The sequence below is a fragment of the Ailuropoda melanoleuca genome, chromosome 11 (assembly GCF_002007445.2).
Source record: "Ailuropoda melanoleuca isolate Jingjing chromosome 11, ASM200744v2, whole genome shotgun sequence".
NCBI classification, from domain to species: domain Eukaryota; kingdom Metazoa; phylum Chordata; class Mammalia; order Carnivora; family Ursidae; genus Ailuropoda; species Ailuropoda melanoleuca.
In genome coordinates this window covers 29,112,005-29,130,008 of record NC_048228.1, presented here as the reverse complement: position 1 = coordinate 29,130,008, position 18,004 = coordinate 29,112,005, and the positions used below count along the sequence as shown (strand labels likewise).

The 18,004-nt window shown below is 39.7% G+C and overlaps 1 protein-coding gene across 5 annotated transcripts in view; it reads right to left on the bottom strand.

Moving 5' to 3' along the window:
• PPP3CA (protein phosphatase 3 catalytic subunit alpha) overlaps window positions 1–18,004 on the bottom strand; it is a 306,406-nt gene that overhangs the window by 44,719 nt on the left and 243,683 nt on the right. For all 5 annotated transcript variants that reach the window (XM_034671452.1, XM_019796683.2, XM_011221341.3 and 2 more), the window contains 2 exons: window positions 11,261–11,338; window positions 8,748–8,842 (listed from right to left, as the gene is read on the bottom strand). In XM_034671452.1, coding sequence (XP_034527343.1) covers window positions 8,748–8,842; window positions 11,261–11,338 — 173 coding nt within the window. The remainder of the gene's footprint in view (window positions 1–8,747; window positions 8,843–11,260; window positions 11,339–18,004) is intronic.

Genomic DNA, 18,004 nt, shown 5'->3' with positions numbered 1-18,004 from the left:
ATTTTTTTGCTAAGTCAAGAGGAAAGAATGAATTATGAGTTCTTTACCAGTTTTAGCTTTAAGTTCCAATCCTTATTGTTATAATGCTAAAATAAGGCTTAAGCCACTGGAGTAAATGAGAGAGAGAGAGGCTTAGCTGAAGCTTAAACTGCTGGAGAAGTTGGCATGGCCTTGGTAAACACTGCACCCATGCCTCGCTCTCATTTAATGTGGTCGATACTTACCAGCTCCAAGCGCACGAGGTACCCTGGCGAGAGGTACCTGGAATACTGGTGGTATCTGTATGCAATCATAGAACACCCTTTTCACCTTCAAGGTTGTACTTGGTATTAAGCCTGAGCTGCAGCCTGCAATGGTTCTAGGTTGCTATCTCCAAGATACCCTTGGCACTGAGTTAATATTAAGCCCGTACACTTGATATTTTCTGTGGAAAGTAATATCACTGCAGACTTTTATGACATTCTCAGGGTCAAGTCTCTTGCAGATCTAGAATTTCTAGGCAATGAATAGCAAGTGATAAGCTAATGATTTGGGTCTTTACCATTACGTAGATTGTCCCTGTGTTTCCTCCTACTAAATGCTTTAGAGAGAATTTGATTTCTAGAGAAATAGGTTTCAGTTCAGTCTAAGAATCTTCTAACCATCTGTCAGAAGACGGAATGCAACACCTCGGGATGCATGCCTCAGCTGATCCTGTTCAACTGGTAGCAGGAGAGTATTGCCAATGAACTGCAGGGAGGATTTAGCATTGCTCCGGATCCTGTCTTCTTCCTCACTTAAGGGCTTGTATAACTTCAAGAGCTCAGTGCCGTAATTCTATGGGCAATGCTCTGTGAGAAGCAAGGATTACCTCACTCACTGAGTTACTACCTACTCAGGGAAGTTCCACAATTCCTTCACTGCCCAAATCGGTAATTATGTAGTAGTGATGGTTACGAAATCAAGAAGTTCATTTGTCATAGCAACAATACTGAGCATGCATCCAATTAGAATATAGACTTGGGAATTCTTAAATATTAAATCTTGATGGATTTTCTGTTTTACCCTCTGTTCCACTAATGTTTCAATGGAAGCAAGCGGACAACTGGACAAAACTAATCCATTTAGAAAGTGGCCTCTAGCAATGACACTTTCACAGTGGAGCTGAATGAACAGAAGCAAAAGTATAAGCACCTAAGGACACTTTTTAAAGAGAGAAAGTATTTATTTGAGAAGAACAGAAGAGATACCTCATTCTTTTAATAATGTATATATTTGAATGCATAACACTCATGTAATTTTGAAGGGATACCAAATGACTCTTCATTTCAAAAGCTTTTCTTTTCTTACTGAAGAACAATGGTTAGTCACCTCAACATAATGGAGCCATGAGTTGAATAGGGCATCAGGGCAAACATTGCCCCGAAAGCTTCCGGATAACAAAGCTGACCAGAAGAGCGCAGACAGAGGTTAACTTGTGAGCCCTGGAGTCAGGCTGCCATGTTTCAACCTCAATGCTTTTCCCTGACCAGGTTGTGTGAACCTTGGGGAAAGTATGCAAGCCCTCTGCACCCTAGTTTTTCATCAGTAAAATCAAGATTAGAATGTAATTCATGGAGTGTTGAAAGATTAAATGCATTTATACATGGAAACTTAGAGCAGTGTCTGGCACAAAGTTAATGCTCCATTATTATTATTATTATCATTATTATTATTATTATATGCAACTTACGTGAATAAAGCAAATGACATTTGTGCATATGCTATCCCAACTGAAGGGAAATATTTACATTTACTAAATTTATTATTACCAACCTAAGACTTTAAAGAAAATATATCAAGTTGTAGCAGTCCAGGTGACCATGATAATGATAATGGTATAAGAAATTATAATCATAGATTAATTTCATATATTAGAGTCCTGGATATAACAGGCAGTGAAAAGGGACATTCTGCCAAAACCCCTCACTCCATTCATCTCAGAGAGGTGATTTCTCTGAAAACCAACCCAAACTCCTAACTGAAAGTTCTCTTCAGCCTTAAATGTCTACATAAATTTCTTTACTACCACCTCACACTGATAATACAAAAAGTTAGTGCTCAGAGTTTTCTTCATGGTTTCTGCTTTGTTCCTTCATAAGGTCATAGATTCCATACCATTTCTCCATAGGCTGTCCTAGATTTAATAATCATTATAAAGAAATTATCTTTCCAATGTGTGTAAGACAATACCCACTGGGGTGAAGAATAAACATTTAATTTTTTTTCTTTAGAATAAAAAAGTTTTTAGAATAAAAAAATTCTAAAAAAAATAAAAATGTTTACTAAATACATGAAGGAATTACTATTTCTTGGTAGGGCTTATCTTACTTATTGTTTTGCTTTAGTAACAACAAGAAAACCACTTAGCCTACAATTTGTTAGCAAATATCAAGTAACAAAGTGCTACCGTGAATATGTACTCACATGTCTTATAGTGAAAAGTGATCTTAGCAAACAGTTGTTCAGGACCAATAAAGAGGATCTTTAGATTTGATACGATGGCAGGAAAAAAGTAAGAGCTGGGAAAATTATTGCCATTGGACAAAATCTCTGGATTAATTGTATTTAACTTGTAAAGCACTAGTGATCATATTTATGCTTGTGGTTGTAAAAGCCCAAAATATGCTTTAAAAATGTTTATGTCAAGCCGAAGTTATTCCCATGGTTAAGATAGGCCTCAGACTCTACAGAAATGGCTTCTTTCTTATAAAATGTGGGCAGTTTTGTAGGGAAGTAAGATTTTTAGCATGCTGCAGAGGAAGAAGCTAAGATGCTAACTTAGGGTTGCCTAGACACGAATTCTACTCCCTTCCAGAGACCTTCCCTTTCCTACCCAGGATAAGGAGCTGATCTGGTTGGTTCTGCATTTGGCTCCTGAACCAGGCAGGTGCCACTACCACTGCTTGTGAACCCAATTCCTGAATGCTGAAACAAGGTCCTGGTGTGAAAGAGCTATACTGCGATAAGAAATGAGGAGCTCAGGGCGCCTGGGTGGCTCAGTCGCTTAAGTGTCTGCCTTCAGCTCAGGTCATGATCCCAGGGTCCTGGGATCGAGTCCCGAATCAGGCTCCCTGCCACTCCCCCTGCTGGTGTTCTCTCTCTCTGTGTCAAATAAATAAATAAAATCTTAAAAAAAAAAAAAAAAAAAGGAATGAGGTTCTCAGGCCTGGCCAGCCCACGGCACTGATGGTGTCACTGACGGCTGAGTGCTCCCGTTAGATGGCAGGGGACCAAGACGAGCTGGCTTCAGATATGCTGCATTTCCTCCTGAGTGTCCGCATCATGACTGCTGATAAGATTCTTCCCTTGGCTTCTTACAGTAGCAACTTAATCCTCCCTTTACAACAGTATGCCAAGACATAAATTATCTCTTTATTTACAAATGGTACTTCTGAAGTCCATGACTACTTTTTGAAGGAAAATATTTGAGGATGTTGACTGTGTCAAGTTTTGGTAGGGCTAAAATGCATTCTAAAAGTAATTCCCTCAATTCTCCTAGTTTAAAAGTCCAAACCATCATAATATATACATATATATATTTTTCCAATCAAAAAGGGTAGACTTTTACATGTTAGGATTTTAGCAAACGATGCTTTTCTTGTCGTATGCTTGAAACCCAATTTTGCACCTCTCTCCTCTTTTAACCTACTTTAATACGGAATTGATTTTCTTCCTCAGTGTCATTTTTAATCTCTGGTCTTAATTACTAAATTAGTGTGGTTGCCATTTCGATTTTTCTTCCCAAATCTGAAATACATTTTATTTAATAAATATTATTTAATTACTTAATATTACTGTCAGTAGCTCCTCCTGGAACTGAGTTCTATAACCCTTGTACGTATGTTTGTATTTCTCTATGTCCACCTCCCACCCGCTCCCCCAACCATGTGATAACTCATCTAAACTACTGAGAATTGGCACCACGTGGCAACCTTGTGTAATATACTTAAGATTTTTCTGAAACACAGGTGTATCTCTTGGGAGATAAAGGACTTAACTGTTTACATCGAGGTTTAAAACACATTTTTCCAGAGGCTCGTAGTAATTTTCGGCCAAACTGACTTGTTGAAGGCAGAGTTCACATTTCCCACTGTATTTCTCGATACTGAGAGATTTTACTCTAAGATTGCTTTAATGTCACTTCGTCAGTGAAGCTTATTATTATTATCATTTGGTCTCCATGGACTAGTTTCCACTCTCACTTACTACCACTCTTTTCTTTGTAGTATTTTCCAAGTATATCTGAAACACTATTGATGGGATTCTTTATTTAATGTCTATTCCACTGCCAAATTATAAACCCTACTAGGGTGAAGAAAATGTCCCTCTTATTTATTTTATATCCACAGCACCTAACAGAGTGCTTAGTATACAGTAAGTTCTCAGTAACCATTTGTTGCAGTGGTGAGTGGATGAGGTTGAAGTCATCTTTACAGGTGGCATACTATTATTATTCTTTTAAAGATTTTTATTTATTTATTGGACAAAGAGGGAGAGAGAGCACAAGCAGGGGGAGTGGCAGGCAGAGGGAGTGGGAGAAGCAGGCTCCCCGCTGAGCAGGGAGGCCAACGCAGGGCTCCAACACAGGACCCCGGGATCATGACCTGAGCTGAAGGCAGATGCTTAACTGACTGAGCCACCGAGGTGCTCCAGTGTATTGTTATTGTTATTATTATTATTATTATTATTATAAGCAGCAGTGTGCATGTGTCATTCCTGCAGTTTTCTTCTGTTTCGTGGGTTTGGGTAATTATGAAATTGCTTTACCCTTAGGGCTACAGATTCATAGGAGGAAAATAATTCAAACGAGCAAAGTGCTCTGCAAATGTTTAACTCCAGTTTGGAAAGGGTATCAGAACTGGTTATAATAGTAACTCAAAGTGAGATAGAGCTCTGTGGGTCTGGTCCGGTACTTCGGGGCACTGTCTTGCTATTCAATTTCCAGAAACAAAATGCTACAATCAGTGCATGTGTTGATGGCCTACCGTGTATAATGCCTGCTACTTGGCTTTACAGTGTGTATCCAAGAGCCCCTGCTGCAAACTAATGATAATCTGATTGGGAAGTTATAACAATACTAACTATAGGAACAGCTAAAGAGAAAAAACAAATGTTAAGTATGAGGGCATATGATTGGTATTTCAGGCGTTCAGAGAAGGACTACTGACAGGAGTCTTCATAGACACAGACGGGAGTCTGAGAACAGGCCATTTAGATGGTCATAGAAGAGGGAAACAAGTATTCGAGACAGAAAAAAAGTTATGTGGGCAAAGATGTAGTGAAACAGCCAGCCAGAATTTGTCCAGGGGGCGAGCAGAACAACGCCGCTGAAGTAGAGCGTTCACCCACAGAGAAGCAGAGAAATAGGTTATAAAGGTAGATGAGCCATAAAGGGAGACTGTAAGTAAGAGGCTGAGGAGAGCGGGGTATTTTCCGTCAGTTTCCCTTGAAGCCGCTGACAGGTGGCATAATGATAGCAACATAAAATATTCAATGATGATAATATCTTAATACCGCACAGCATTTTGTTTCAAAGTAATTTCATCTATTATTCACAAGAAGAAATTTTTTTTCTCATTTGCAGAGTTGTCACTGCGTGTCAATACATGTAAATGAGCTAGCTGCTTCAGGGCAGGGCTGTGATCCAAGCTCCATCTTCTGCCCCAGCAGGCCACAGGAGCTGTCAGAGGAGGGGACAGGGGCCGGGGAGGGGCGGGGTTTCGCCTGTGTGCAGCAGGCTGGCAAGGCTAAGAGCTGCGTGAATCCGTGCGGGCTACACCAAGCACGGGCCACTTATGGTCCACCTAACTTTTAGAAAGCCGCTTTTCATTGCAGCCAAGTATGAGCTACTAGTCACAGCTAACAGCCATTGACACAGGAAGCTGGTCACACACCTGTGATTGGTTTTGAGACGGCAGAAAATACCTATTTTTCTCATTGCTTCATTTTGCCAAAGAGCTATCACTGCTGCATTCATTTGCAGGTGCTTAAAAAAAACATCGTATTTTAACTATTGGGTTATATACAACTCCCGAGGCTTTTATGGTCATCTGTTTCTAAGAATCAGATGGTTCTTCGCCGCTATCTTTCCATGGATGATGTTTGGAAGGCACTTACAACCCAGCTCTCTAGCACTGCCTTTTACAATTCTTGTTAACATTTATTTTATTCAAATACAGTAATCCTCACTTCAGCCGTGAATAACTGACTCCCACTCCCACATACTGTACACAGTGTTAGCATAATAGCTTTAAAGTGCTTCAGAGATTTTACACAAAAGTCTTTTGGAATTAGGCTCAAACTGAAGAATATATCTTTCTTCTTCCTCTCAGTTTATCTTTTTCTCTCAGGAGAGTTTTTTCTTTTATGAAAAGGTTCCCAAAATGAAATGCTTCTCTCCCCTTCCTGAGAGACTGTGATCTACCCTAAAGACTAGAGAACACACTGAGAGAACTACAAAGCCTCCAAGATTGCAATCCACTGATGTCTATTGTTTTTTTTTAAGTCCGTGCCTTGTTAAATCGGAACCATAGACAAAGGAGCAATGCATACCCTGTGGGAGAAAGAGCCATTGATTGGTCTCAAGCAAAACTGCTACCCAGCATTGTGATGAGTGGAAAAATTCTAAGTCTGTTTTTATGGAGTGAAATCCCAAATTTTCTTTTTCTTAGTGTTTTTTTTTTTCTTACTGTTTTGACTTTTCTTCAATCGTTAAAAAATACTTTTATGTATAGTCCATGCTACTTAGTAATTGGTCTCTGTCAAGAAAATTACTTGTTTGGGCACTCCTTTCACTAAGTGAAAATAGAAAAAAAAATTGTTCTAATGCCATAAAGAAATAAGAACCCAAGTGTTTAGATTGTATATACTTTTGGGAAATAGTAGGATCATGATGGGACATACAAGATGACCCACCGAGTTCCTGCATTCGTTACAGGTACTGCAGGGGAGTTCTCTGGTAGGAGAACCCACATCTAAGTCAAGGGAATTCAATCTTACTGGTTTTATACAGAAGGCTTCAAGATTGAGAGTCTGTCTGGCCAAAAAAAAAAAAAAAGTGCGGCTTAAAAATAAAAGTTTCAAAACCACTGGTCTTGACTTTATTTTATTCTATTTTTCTTTTTCTAATCAAATGTTCACCGTTCTTTAATGTCCAGATCACGTTCTCCCTTACACAAGGCCTTCTCTGACCATTCTAGAAAACCATTCCTTGTCCAACGTACTTAGTGTTTAACTCTGTGTTACTTCATGACACCGTGTCTTAGATTTGTATTAAATCATCCAAATATCTTACTTCATCAACTGGCTTATAAGCCCTTGGCACACCAAGAACATGTTTTGCTTTACTTTGTATGCATCTTGCCACAGAGCACTAAAGAAATTAGTTTTTCTAGAAATTAGGAGACTAGGAAACAGAGGACAACTCTCCCTTGCCCCCCGCCATCCATCGTTGTGATAGAAACTTCACAGTGCCTTCTGATAACTTCATTCCAGGGCCACAGAGGAGGGCCCACCACAGTCAAAATGGCGGTGTAAGAGGCTGTGAGGTGTGGCCATCCCACCCACCCAGAAGGCATGTTTCTCTGCGCTGTGGAGTCGGGACAGTCATGTGAGGTACCTACAGGGCAACACGGATGTATCAGGGATGGGGGGACGGCAAGGATCTCAGCAAGCCACCGTCAGATATGCTGCATCAATATTATCTAGACCAATGCCACCTAAAGTTAATGGCTTTTGCACATCTTATCACTCATTCTTCACATCCGTAACACTCCATGTCATTTCCGAATAAAGAAATTACCTAAAGGAGGATAATGTGTCCCTTGCTCCTCCTCTCCTTCCCATAGTCAGTAAAGAATGCCCTCGTTTCCTGGTCTTTCTTACACACACAAGTATGGAGTTTCGTAACGGAAGTACAGGATACGAAACCAGAAGACGTGGGTTTGATTCTAGTTCATCACTACCTAACTGAGGGACCTGGGGCAAAGCAATCAGCCACAGAGACTCACTCTGCATATTAAAAGGGGGTGGGGCTAATGATATTTACTTTGAAGTTTAATTCAATTTTTTTTTTAAATAAATGAACACATGCCCACCTGCTGCAGGATCCGACTCATGGCAGGTATTCAATAAATGCAATTTCAATTTGAATTTGAAGCAATAGCTTCTTTTGCTCATTTTTCTTAACCCCTGACATGCCCAATCATACTGTTCTCGTTGAAATCCACATTCTTTTGAAGAAGCACGATTTTGGATTACTTTCAATTATTATTTCTTTTAAAACCTGATCATTCAGGGACGCCTGGGTGGCTCAGTCGTGAAGCCTCTGCCTTCGGCTCACGGAGTGATTCCAGAGTCCTGGGATCGAGCCCCACATCAGGCTCCTCCTCTGGGAGCCTGCTTCTTCTTCTCCCACTCCCCCTGCCTGTGTTCCCTCTCTCGCTGGCTGTATCCCTCTCTGTCAGATAAATAAATAAAATCTTTAAAAATTAAATAAATAAAAAATAAAAACTGATCATTCAGAGCAGTTCACCACAGACCCTGCTATACATCAGAATCTCCTGGAGAACAATTAAAAAATGACAGTGCCTGGGCTCCACGTCTGACCAACTGAATCTGTAACTTTGAAGACAATGACAGAATTTGCACTCAAGAATAAATTAAAAAGCCAGGGGGAAAAGACTGGCTAAAAACACTTCATTCAAGAGGGATCTAAAGCCACTTACCTTTGTTATTGTATACATCTAAGTAATTTGGTGCTGAGAAAATTGTAATTAGAGAAGGGAAGCCTGTCGTTTGGCTTTTCCTGTACATGCGATACCTAAAAACAACAAAGATGAGTTACAACAAGGCTATTACAGGGGGAGAAAAAAAGATGATATCAAGTTACAGATTTAAAATAGAATATTCAAGTTATATTTTATCACTCTGAGAGGACTCAATTACATAACATTAAACAAAATTTTCTCTCTAAAGTCTGTTATACACAGACATGAATTCCTCTCAAGGTTGACAATGAAAACACACAATCACATGTACAATATCCAAAGAGGCCTTTCCTAAGTTTAACAGGCCTAAGGGAGGGTGGAATTCCAGGCAAAATCGTAATTCATATCCATGTGTGCAACAGAGAAGACAAAGGTCACTTTTTGCACGAAGCTATCCCGTACCTACCATGTTTTTTAGAAGTTTGCCAATATTTTTGACATAAGACTAAATCAGCAGAGCAATATATCAGTTTTTCACACTAATAACCAGGCTGATTATTCGATCTCTCTACAATATCTACAATATTCTGGTATGGTCTTGACTAAGCAATTTGCTTTTCAAAGGATGTGTGGGGAGATCTATGGGTTTTACATATTGAAAGTGTTTCTATTTTAGAACTTTATTTATTACCAATCTCTTCTGGCATCTGCAGGTCAAAGACTATTGTCTGAGTAGGGTAATAATCAAACAGAATGAAACAGAACATCTGCAAGATCTTTGGAAATAAACCAATAAGCCAGTTACTTTTCTTCTACTTAGATAAAAGTAAGACTCTAGTCCTCAAATAATCAAAAAATACAAAAAACTCTGGCTCTTTTCCATGAAGGTGAAAATATTTCTCATGACTTCTGTGTAACAGATTTTAGGAATATTGGTTTAGAAAATTTCCTATAAAGTGCAAAACAAAATTTTATCATTCCTTGGGTATTCAGTGCCATGTTATTTCTGGCTGACTAACCATGCCTACTTTAGCTGGGTTCTAAAGTGCCTCAAATAGTACCTTTACGTAGATAGTCACCTTAAGATTTATAATTTTATAAATATTTTGATACTGTTTTCCCAGAGAAAATATCCTCTTAACAATCTTTTGAAATATTCTAGAAGTATTTATTCTGCATATTGAACCGAATTTTGCTGGTGGGAAAAAAATCAGAATGTGAAAGATAGTTAACACACTCCACCTTAGTACCTTGACATTATAAACTGTGATTGGCTATGCCTACTTGACCACAAGCAAAAGCAAAGAAACTAGATGACATAATCTCAATTTTTCCCAATTAATCAATCAAATGTTCATTTCAAACAAATATACTAATTGACTTTAACTGATGAACTTAAAATATTTTCGAATAAGCAGATGATTTCAGGCCTGTAGAGGGATTAATATAAAGCTGCTTAAAATTCAGTTGGGACAGTCCGACAAAAAACCATGGTGACACCACTGCCCTGAAAAGTGGAAAAAAAAAAAAAGAAAAAAAACTTATTTGAGGACCTGATTGGTTGGGCATATCGACAGGTTATATCAAAGGTCAGCTACAACACACTGAGTATATAGTATTGGATCAGTTCATACCTGTTGATTATTGCTTAAAAAAAGCTAATTTTGAAAGGAACTTAGGATCTGCCTTGACTTACAAGCATCGGACATGGGCTTACTTCCGAATGCGCTCATCTCTATTCCTAATTTCAGTACACTGAATACTAAGTGTTGTAATACTAAGTGTTCCTCCCTTTCAGAAAACTCAGAATATGAAGGAACGAGTTTAAGCATTTGAAGGCAAACAGACCTTTCAGGGGAGCCTTCTGAGAAGGGTACTAGACTTCAAATCCTAGAATTCATTATGCCTTTTTCTTCCTAATGCAGATTTAATGCATTATCAAACTGAGTATCTGATGTTTCTTAGTTTTCTAAGCCCTTATAATTGGCCTACCAATTATACTAACAATTATATTAACCCCAGACTCTAAATTTTAAAATTTACCACGTATTATAAAATCCTGTTATGCATTTGTTCTTTAGAAGATAGACTTTCCTCCCTCATTTAAATGCCTCTGCTTTTGTCCTTTAAAACTTCACAGGGGTCAGGAATGATAGGGATATCGTGCAATATCTGTTAAATATTTATGTGTAGTTCTCATTCACATTGCCAACCAAGACTGAAAAGTTGCTGGTAATTTACTTACTTACTGGACGGTGGGAAGAGCAGGAATGGAAAGAAATCAGATGGCCCAAGACAAGTTCTTGAGAAAGCCAGCTGAAAATTTTACCTATTCAGGGGACTTTATGACACATTTGCGACCACTCATTCCCCAGGACCCTGCCATATCTGTGTCATCAGAAGACAATTTTAAGATCTAATTTCTTCAGGGAGAGAGCCTCACAAAAAGGATCCTCTCCAGCCTGAGCACGGTGAGGAAGCTGTGACCCAGGCGCTCTGCATGGTTTCCAGAAACCCACAAAACTGCTCACCCTGCATCCTGGGCTTCATGGGCTCGGAGTATAGATAACAAATTATTGTGCTGTAAGAATTCACACACAGCCGGGTAACTGCCAGAGACAAAAAGAAGAGAGAAAGAAGCATGTGTTATGAAATCGTCAAGAGCAGCACATTTATCTGTAACATCCTGACCTATGTGATTTGATCAAGCATAATCAAACATACATCATTCATGAAACAAGCCTCTTGGCTCTCAGGACAGGTTTTTATCCCTGTGGCAGAAAAAGCACCTGCAGCCCTACTTTTTACATAATCAGAAAGGGCTGGAGATGGCGTGAATTGGACAAAGAATACAGGCCATTATATAATAACACTAGAGAAATGTCCACTCATAGAGAAAATCAATATTATCAAGTCTATATTTAAACACAAGTGAACATAAGCATCAATATAACCCGAGAATGGAATTTACAATATAAACCTCAATTTTCTCAAATACAGCACCACTTGTATTTGGATGCACGTGTGTGCCTGAGTGCTCTACCGCATGGACTGTGTTAGGGAGTGGGGGAGAATATGTCTTCTGGAAACCAAGTTACCAACTTACTTATGAGTACGTTAACTGATATATCACTCAAAATCTAAACAGAATTATGGAATTCACAAGTTTTAAACTGTGTACTTCAAATATGATCAACAGAACTATATCTTCAGACTTATTCTTTACCTGGACTTAAGAAAAACATGAAATATATAATCGAGGTGGTTTTGTCTATTAAGGAAGTCAAAACCAAAGACGAGAACATTATTAAAAATGAAATTCAAATTACAAGCTAAACTTGTAAAACCCTTAGCAATCACTTTGCCTCTGCTCTAAGAATTTTTCATGAGATAAAAGCATGTCCTAAAAATGAGTATATTTTAGGCATTTCAAATAAAGGGGCAGCAAACCAATGCTCATTTTAATATGAACAAACTGCATATGCCCACAAGAACCTTAACTACATGCACGGTAAGAAATAATTCAGCAACTATAAAAATAGCACTTTGAAGAAATACTAAATAGTACATGTCACTCAAATAATTTATTATAAGAGAGAAGATGAAAATAGTTTCTATGTTACAGATTTTCTAAGAATTTCCCGATCAAAAGGAAAAAAAAATACCACTAATACGGCACACCATATTAGAGACGTTGATTATAAAAAAGGATTCAGTGCTTTGCAAAACTGGAATCTGAAATCAAAAACAGTCTTTGTGCATGTGCACACGTTCATGTGCATTTGCATGCATATGTATATGCGTTCTAGAATATTCTAGCAATTTGCTAGGGGAGAAAAAGGGGGGACCTTCATGAGGCCATTACTTCCTAGTTGTCTCAGGTCAGTCCAGTAAATAGACCACGTAACTTATGAACATTAGCGTAACCTACAGACTGGAGAAGATGGCTCAGAGATGCACATGTTAACGTGTCCATAGGGTTCCCAGATCAAGAGGTGAACGACATGTGTCTACAAAGATTTGTGTTCTACCCTCGGAAAAGGTGAGTATATGACCTGCCCAGATCAGTGTGTGTCAACAAAAGAAAGCTGAATGGCTGAGACACTGGATGGTCTTTACAAAATAGCACATGTGTTTGTACATATTTAGCCGTAAAGAGCCCAGCCAAGGGATGACAATGTAGGGCAGCACCCAATAAATGTTCCTTTCCTATCTTTTTCCACCATTTAGTTCTTTTGCCCTTGAAATTCGTTTTTAAAAAGATAGTTTATTGCTTTGTTGTACCACTGAAAGAGGTTGTTTGTCTAGGTTTGTCACTTTTTGTCCTTGGGCAAATGGCTTGGCAGCACTTTTTAAATTTATTTTTTCCTTTTGTTAGAACCTACACTAGACTTATGAAAGCATAATTTTAATACACTTTCTTCATGCTAAGTTTGATACCCTTATGTGTTTAAAGTTTTGCCTCATGGAAATATAGATCTGATTTTTAATGGTAATCTAAAGAAAATAAAATTAACCTTGCAGCAATCTGCTAGGTTAATAGCATTAAGTGAGGAACACTTGTATTATTACTTGGAAGGAACTCATTTTGAAGAAAATCTTTAGAAATTTAAAGGCATCCATAATCAAATACTCAAACTCTCTAAGAATTGCAAACATTTTTCTAAATAAATTTAGAAAATCCTTGAAGATCATCCATATTCCCACTATTGATCAACAGCCTGCCTGGGATATATTAAAGTCCTTAATAATATTAGGTGGGAAACAAACAAACTTCACAACACTTTTATGCTTTTCAATGGAAATGATGATATACCAAAAAGTGTTCAAGCTAAAAAGCACTAAAGAAGATATATATGGAATGATAGAGAAAGCAGGGTTCAGAACCCCTCATACCACAGAGGGAACTGGAAAATCCTTTATTTCCCACCAATTTGTCAAAGACTCACTGGTGATGTGTTCTATTTGTTAGAAGACTGTATTAGGCACAAGGAGGGTGGTATGGTAAATGTAAGGTGTAGTTTCTGTCTTGATGATATTCATTATCTAGGTAGGAAAGTAAAACATTTATTCAGACATTATGAAACAAAGAAAGCACATTGCTCTGAAGAAATTTTTTGAAAACTATCTATCCCATGTTAGATCTTTTGTTTTCTTTCTTTCTTTCTTTCTTTCTTTCTTTCTTTCTTTCTTTCTTTCTTTCTCTTTCTTTCTTTCCTTCTTTCTTTCATCTCACTAATGAGGTGAAGCTTCTGAGGTGTTCTGTGCCCACCGAGGAGAAAGAGCCCCTTTTCCTCCAGGCTGGTGAGCACAAGCATGGGCCCATGACCTCCTTCTGAGCACAGGGTTGGCTGGAACTCAGTCCTATTCACAACCCGTTCGTGGGCACCCTTGTCAGGCAACCCTAGTATGATTTTGTTTAACCCAATGTCCTGGACATGTCTTGAAAGAAGACTTAATGCAAAGATCGGTGAAGGCCAGTGAGACTTTCAGCTTTATGATACTCATTTACCAGCATGCACTACTGTGTTTGGGGAAGAAGCTGTACTCTCTGAAAATGCTTTTTTTTTTTTTTTTTCCTCTTGGAACATGATTATTCCTTAAGCACTAGAGAATGCTTTCCTCTGAGTAGAAAAGGAGGTGGAAATTTCCATGGAATAGTGGGAATCCTTAGATCTGGGTTCTTATTCCAATTTCCTCTGTAAGCTCTGGAAAATTGCTTAACCTCTTTGAGCCTGAATTACCTCACTGGTAAAAATGCAGGCGGTAACATTTATATCACAGACTGGAGATAAAGATTAAATGAGTTAGCAATATATGTAAATTCCCTAGTCTAGGGCCCAACTGAGAGTGGTAGACATTTCACAACTCCTAATTTTCCTTCTACCACCATGTTGTGGAAGAAAGAACGCAGCATAGAAGTGAGTCAGCAACCTCAGAATCGGTAGTAGCTGTTGTGAAAAAGAAACCCACTGGCCTAAAATGGTATCACTTAGGCCAAGTCACCAACTGGGGCGTCTTACCTAACCTAATGGAAGTTTCAACCTTCCACTGAAAAAGTAAATCTTAACTGGTCAATCAGGAATGTTCTGACCAGCACCAGTGAGGTAATCTGTCACATGGGCCCTTGGCCTCCACCAAACACAGATGAGGTAATCTGTGGGAGACCTCCCTCCCCCCTCCCCCTAAGGCCAAGTGACTGGCCTGAAACAAGACTTTCTTTTCTTTTGCTAATAACCTCTCACCCCACCCTCCTTCCTATAAAAACCTTCCATTTTGTACAGCCCCTCAGAGCCTCTCTACTTGCTAGCAGGGATGCTGCCCAGGTCAAGAATTGTTTAATAAAGCCAATTAGATCTTAAAATGTAATCCATTGATTTTTTTTTTTTTCTTAACACTGTTAAATTTATTAGTTGTGACTCGTGTTAGATCATAAAGGCAATGACGTACAGGGAATACTAGATAGGAAAGGAATTAGAATGAGAACGGGAGAAGGACCGATGCAGACTGAGCACGAACAAAGGTAAAGAAGGTAGAAAAGACAAAAGTGAGCAATGGGAGAAAAACTGTTTCGGCCTTAGAGAAAATAGTTATTATTAGACTCGTTCTGTGTATTCTCTTATTTTTGTTCCTTCCTATATTAAACTATGTTTCAGACCTTGAATTAAACCTCCCAGGTCTCTATCTCTTTAAGATATAGCCAGCCAGCATTATTAAAATACTTTTTCTAAAGCTTGTATGTCTTTATTTCTACTGAGTAATTTTTCTTTCTGGAAAAGCTACTCTTCTGCTAAGCCTTAGCTAATTACCACCCGTAAACCCTTCCCCTCAAACTCACCTCATCCGAGGTGTACAGAACTGCTTCATCCACCATGCTCCCCCAACGTACTTGTCTAAGATGATATCTAAATTATGTTTTTATCTCTGCTCTCCAGCAATACTGAATGCCTTAAGAGACGGACATTACTGCATTTGTCTTCATATCCTAGATGCTTAGCAGCAATCTGTCAGCTTATCGGAGCTTACACTCCATCACTGGAGTAGTCTCAGCAGGGCAGTAGAGCTGGTGAGAGAGGGAAAGGTTTCTTTCCCTCGCCGGGTTCAGCAAAGCAGAAGCAGGAGCCCCCAACCCCTGCTAAGGGTCCAGGAGGAAGCCTCTCACTGCCTCCTTGGTGTCCTCACCTTCTCCCAGCCCATCAGTAAGGGAGGACTCTGCCCCACTGCCAAGCTCCTCCCCTGCTTCTGGGGGCTGGGCAACAGGCCCTAAGCCCTGGGGTATCACCTGGATGCCGGGAACAGATACGCCTGCCTTGGTGGTTTTTTTTTTTTTTTTTCTTTGCCCCAGGGTTCTCTAACTAATTTCGTTTTACCCACTAGGTTATCAAGTCTGGAAGGGCTCCAGCTCTTCCTGCCAGAGCTTAAGTCCTCACTTGCACTTGGCTATAGGCTGCCTCAGGAGCAGTGAGCAATTTTTATTTAAGGCAAACATTTTATTGAAGCTTAACATCTATACAGAAAAGTGCCCAAATCAGAAGATTACAAATGGATGATCTATCTTCCCCTTGTAAGTAGCACTCAGATCAAGACAGAGAACATTCATTACCTGAACCCCAGCCACGCTTCATAGCTCCGAGTCCCTATCGCCTCCTCACGGAGGGTGCCTGCCATCTGGCTTTGAACACTGTAGATTAGCTTTCTGTAACCTTAAACTCTTACTTCAGGGCTGTCATCCACACGCCCTCTAGTATCTGGCTTCCTGCACTCATCGCTTCCTTGCGGCATTCCCCCATGTCGTTATGTGCAGCTTTGGTGAACCCCTTCTCCTTTGCTGTATTTAGTGTGTAGATACACTACAATTTATTGTTCATTCTCTTAAGTAGATAGATATCTGGGTTGTTTCCATTTCTTGGCTCTTACGAATATGACTGCCATGAGCAACCTTTTGGGTGCAAGCCTGTGCACGTTTCTAGTGAATATAAAAATAAAAGCAGAATAGCTCAGTTCTGTGTATGTTCAGCTTCAGTGTACACTGAAGCAGCTGACTCTAACTTGGGATGAGAGGTAAAAGGGGACCATTCGGATGGTCATTTTTCTAGATGTGTTGTCTTCCATCATATTTTCGTAAACACCACTTTCCCTGCCTACAAAGAGCCTTCCCAAGTGACACTAGTTGGGTATGTCCTGTTCATCCTTTAAGACTCAGATCTAATAACACTTCTACCGCGTGTTGTCCCTTAAACTCCAATCTACCCCTGTTTGGGCTAGGCCCCCCAACTCTGTGTGTGTATGGCTGTGTACGTGTGGACGTCCGTGTGCGCGTGCGTGGATATGTGTGTGTGTGTGTATGATAATCTCCACATTTCTCACGGCATTTCTCACCTTGAATTTTATTTGTCATAGCGTATGGGTCTTTGCCACTCAAAGGCACCCTCCCTCCAAGGCAGGTACTCTGCATATCTGTAAAGCCTCATGGAAGGCATATATAATAGGTGCCCAACTAATGTTTATTACATAACTTAATGAGGGAATGAATTCTCAAAAGGATGCCCATTAAGGAAACCATACAATTTGGGGAAGGGAGTGGGAAGGACATTGTGAAATTTAGATGTGATTTTAATGAACTAAAAATGAAAGTCTTGAACTCAGAATGGGAAGCAGGGAAGGCAGAGTAGTTTAGGTGCTGGTGATATTTTTAAGAAAGAGTCAATAAGAGGTGATGACTGATTGGTGGTGATCTCAATGCAAAAAGAGCAAGTGAAGATACCTGCTAGTCTACATGACTCCTGATAGAACTGTTAAACAGTGAAACTAGGAGGAATCCCCAGTGGGGAAGTAAACCATAACTCTTTTCAGGCAAGGTGAGTTGAAGTTAAGGTGACCATGGGGCATCTAAGATACAAAACTTCCAGCAGCCACCTTATAGAAAAGTCCAGCTCAGGAAAGATAAATAGATGAAGGGGCTAGATCTGGTCATTAAACCACAGAGCTGATACAGTTTACAGGGAAGCTAAGGGAACAGGTGAGGCTCCAGGGAAAAGTGTAAAGAAAAAAATGTCCAAAGCAGGAGGACGACCAAGAAAGGGCAGCAGAGGCAGGGATCTGCTGGATAAGTAGAGGACAATCGGGACACGGGAGAAGGAGGGACCGGAGGATTTGCAGGTGGAAGGGGTTGGCAGGAGAGTCAGCTGCAGAAGAGAAGGGGGGCTGCAGGCGACGAGCAGACACACGGCTGATCGGTGATGAAGAGACTGGCAGGGACTTGAGTGAGCCGCAAT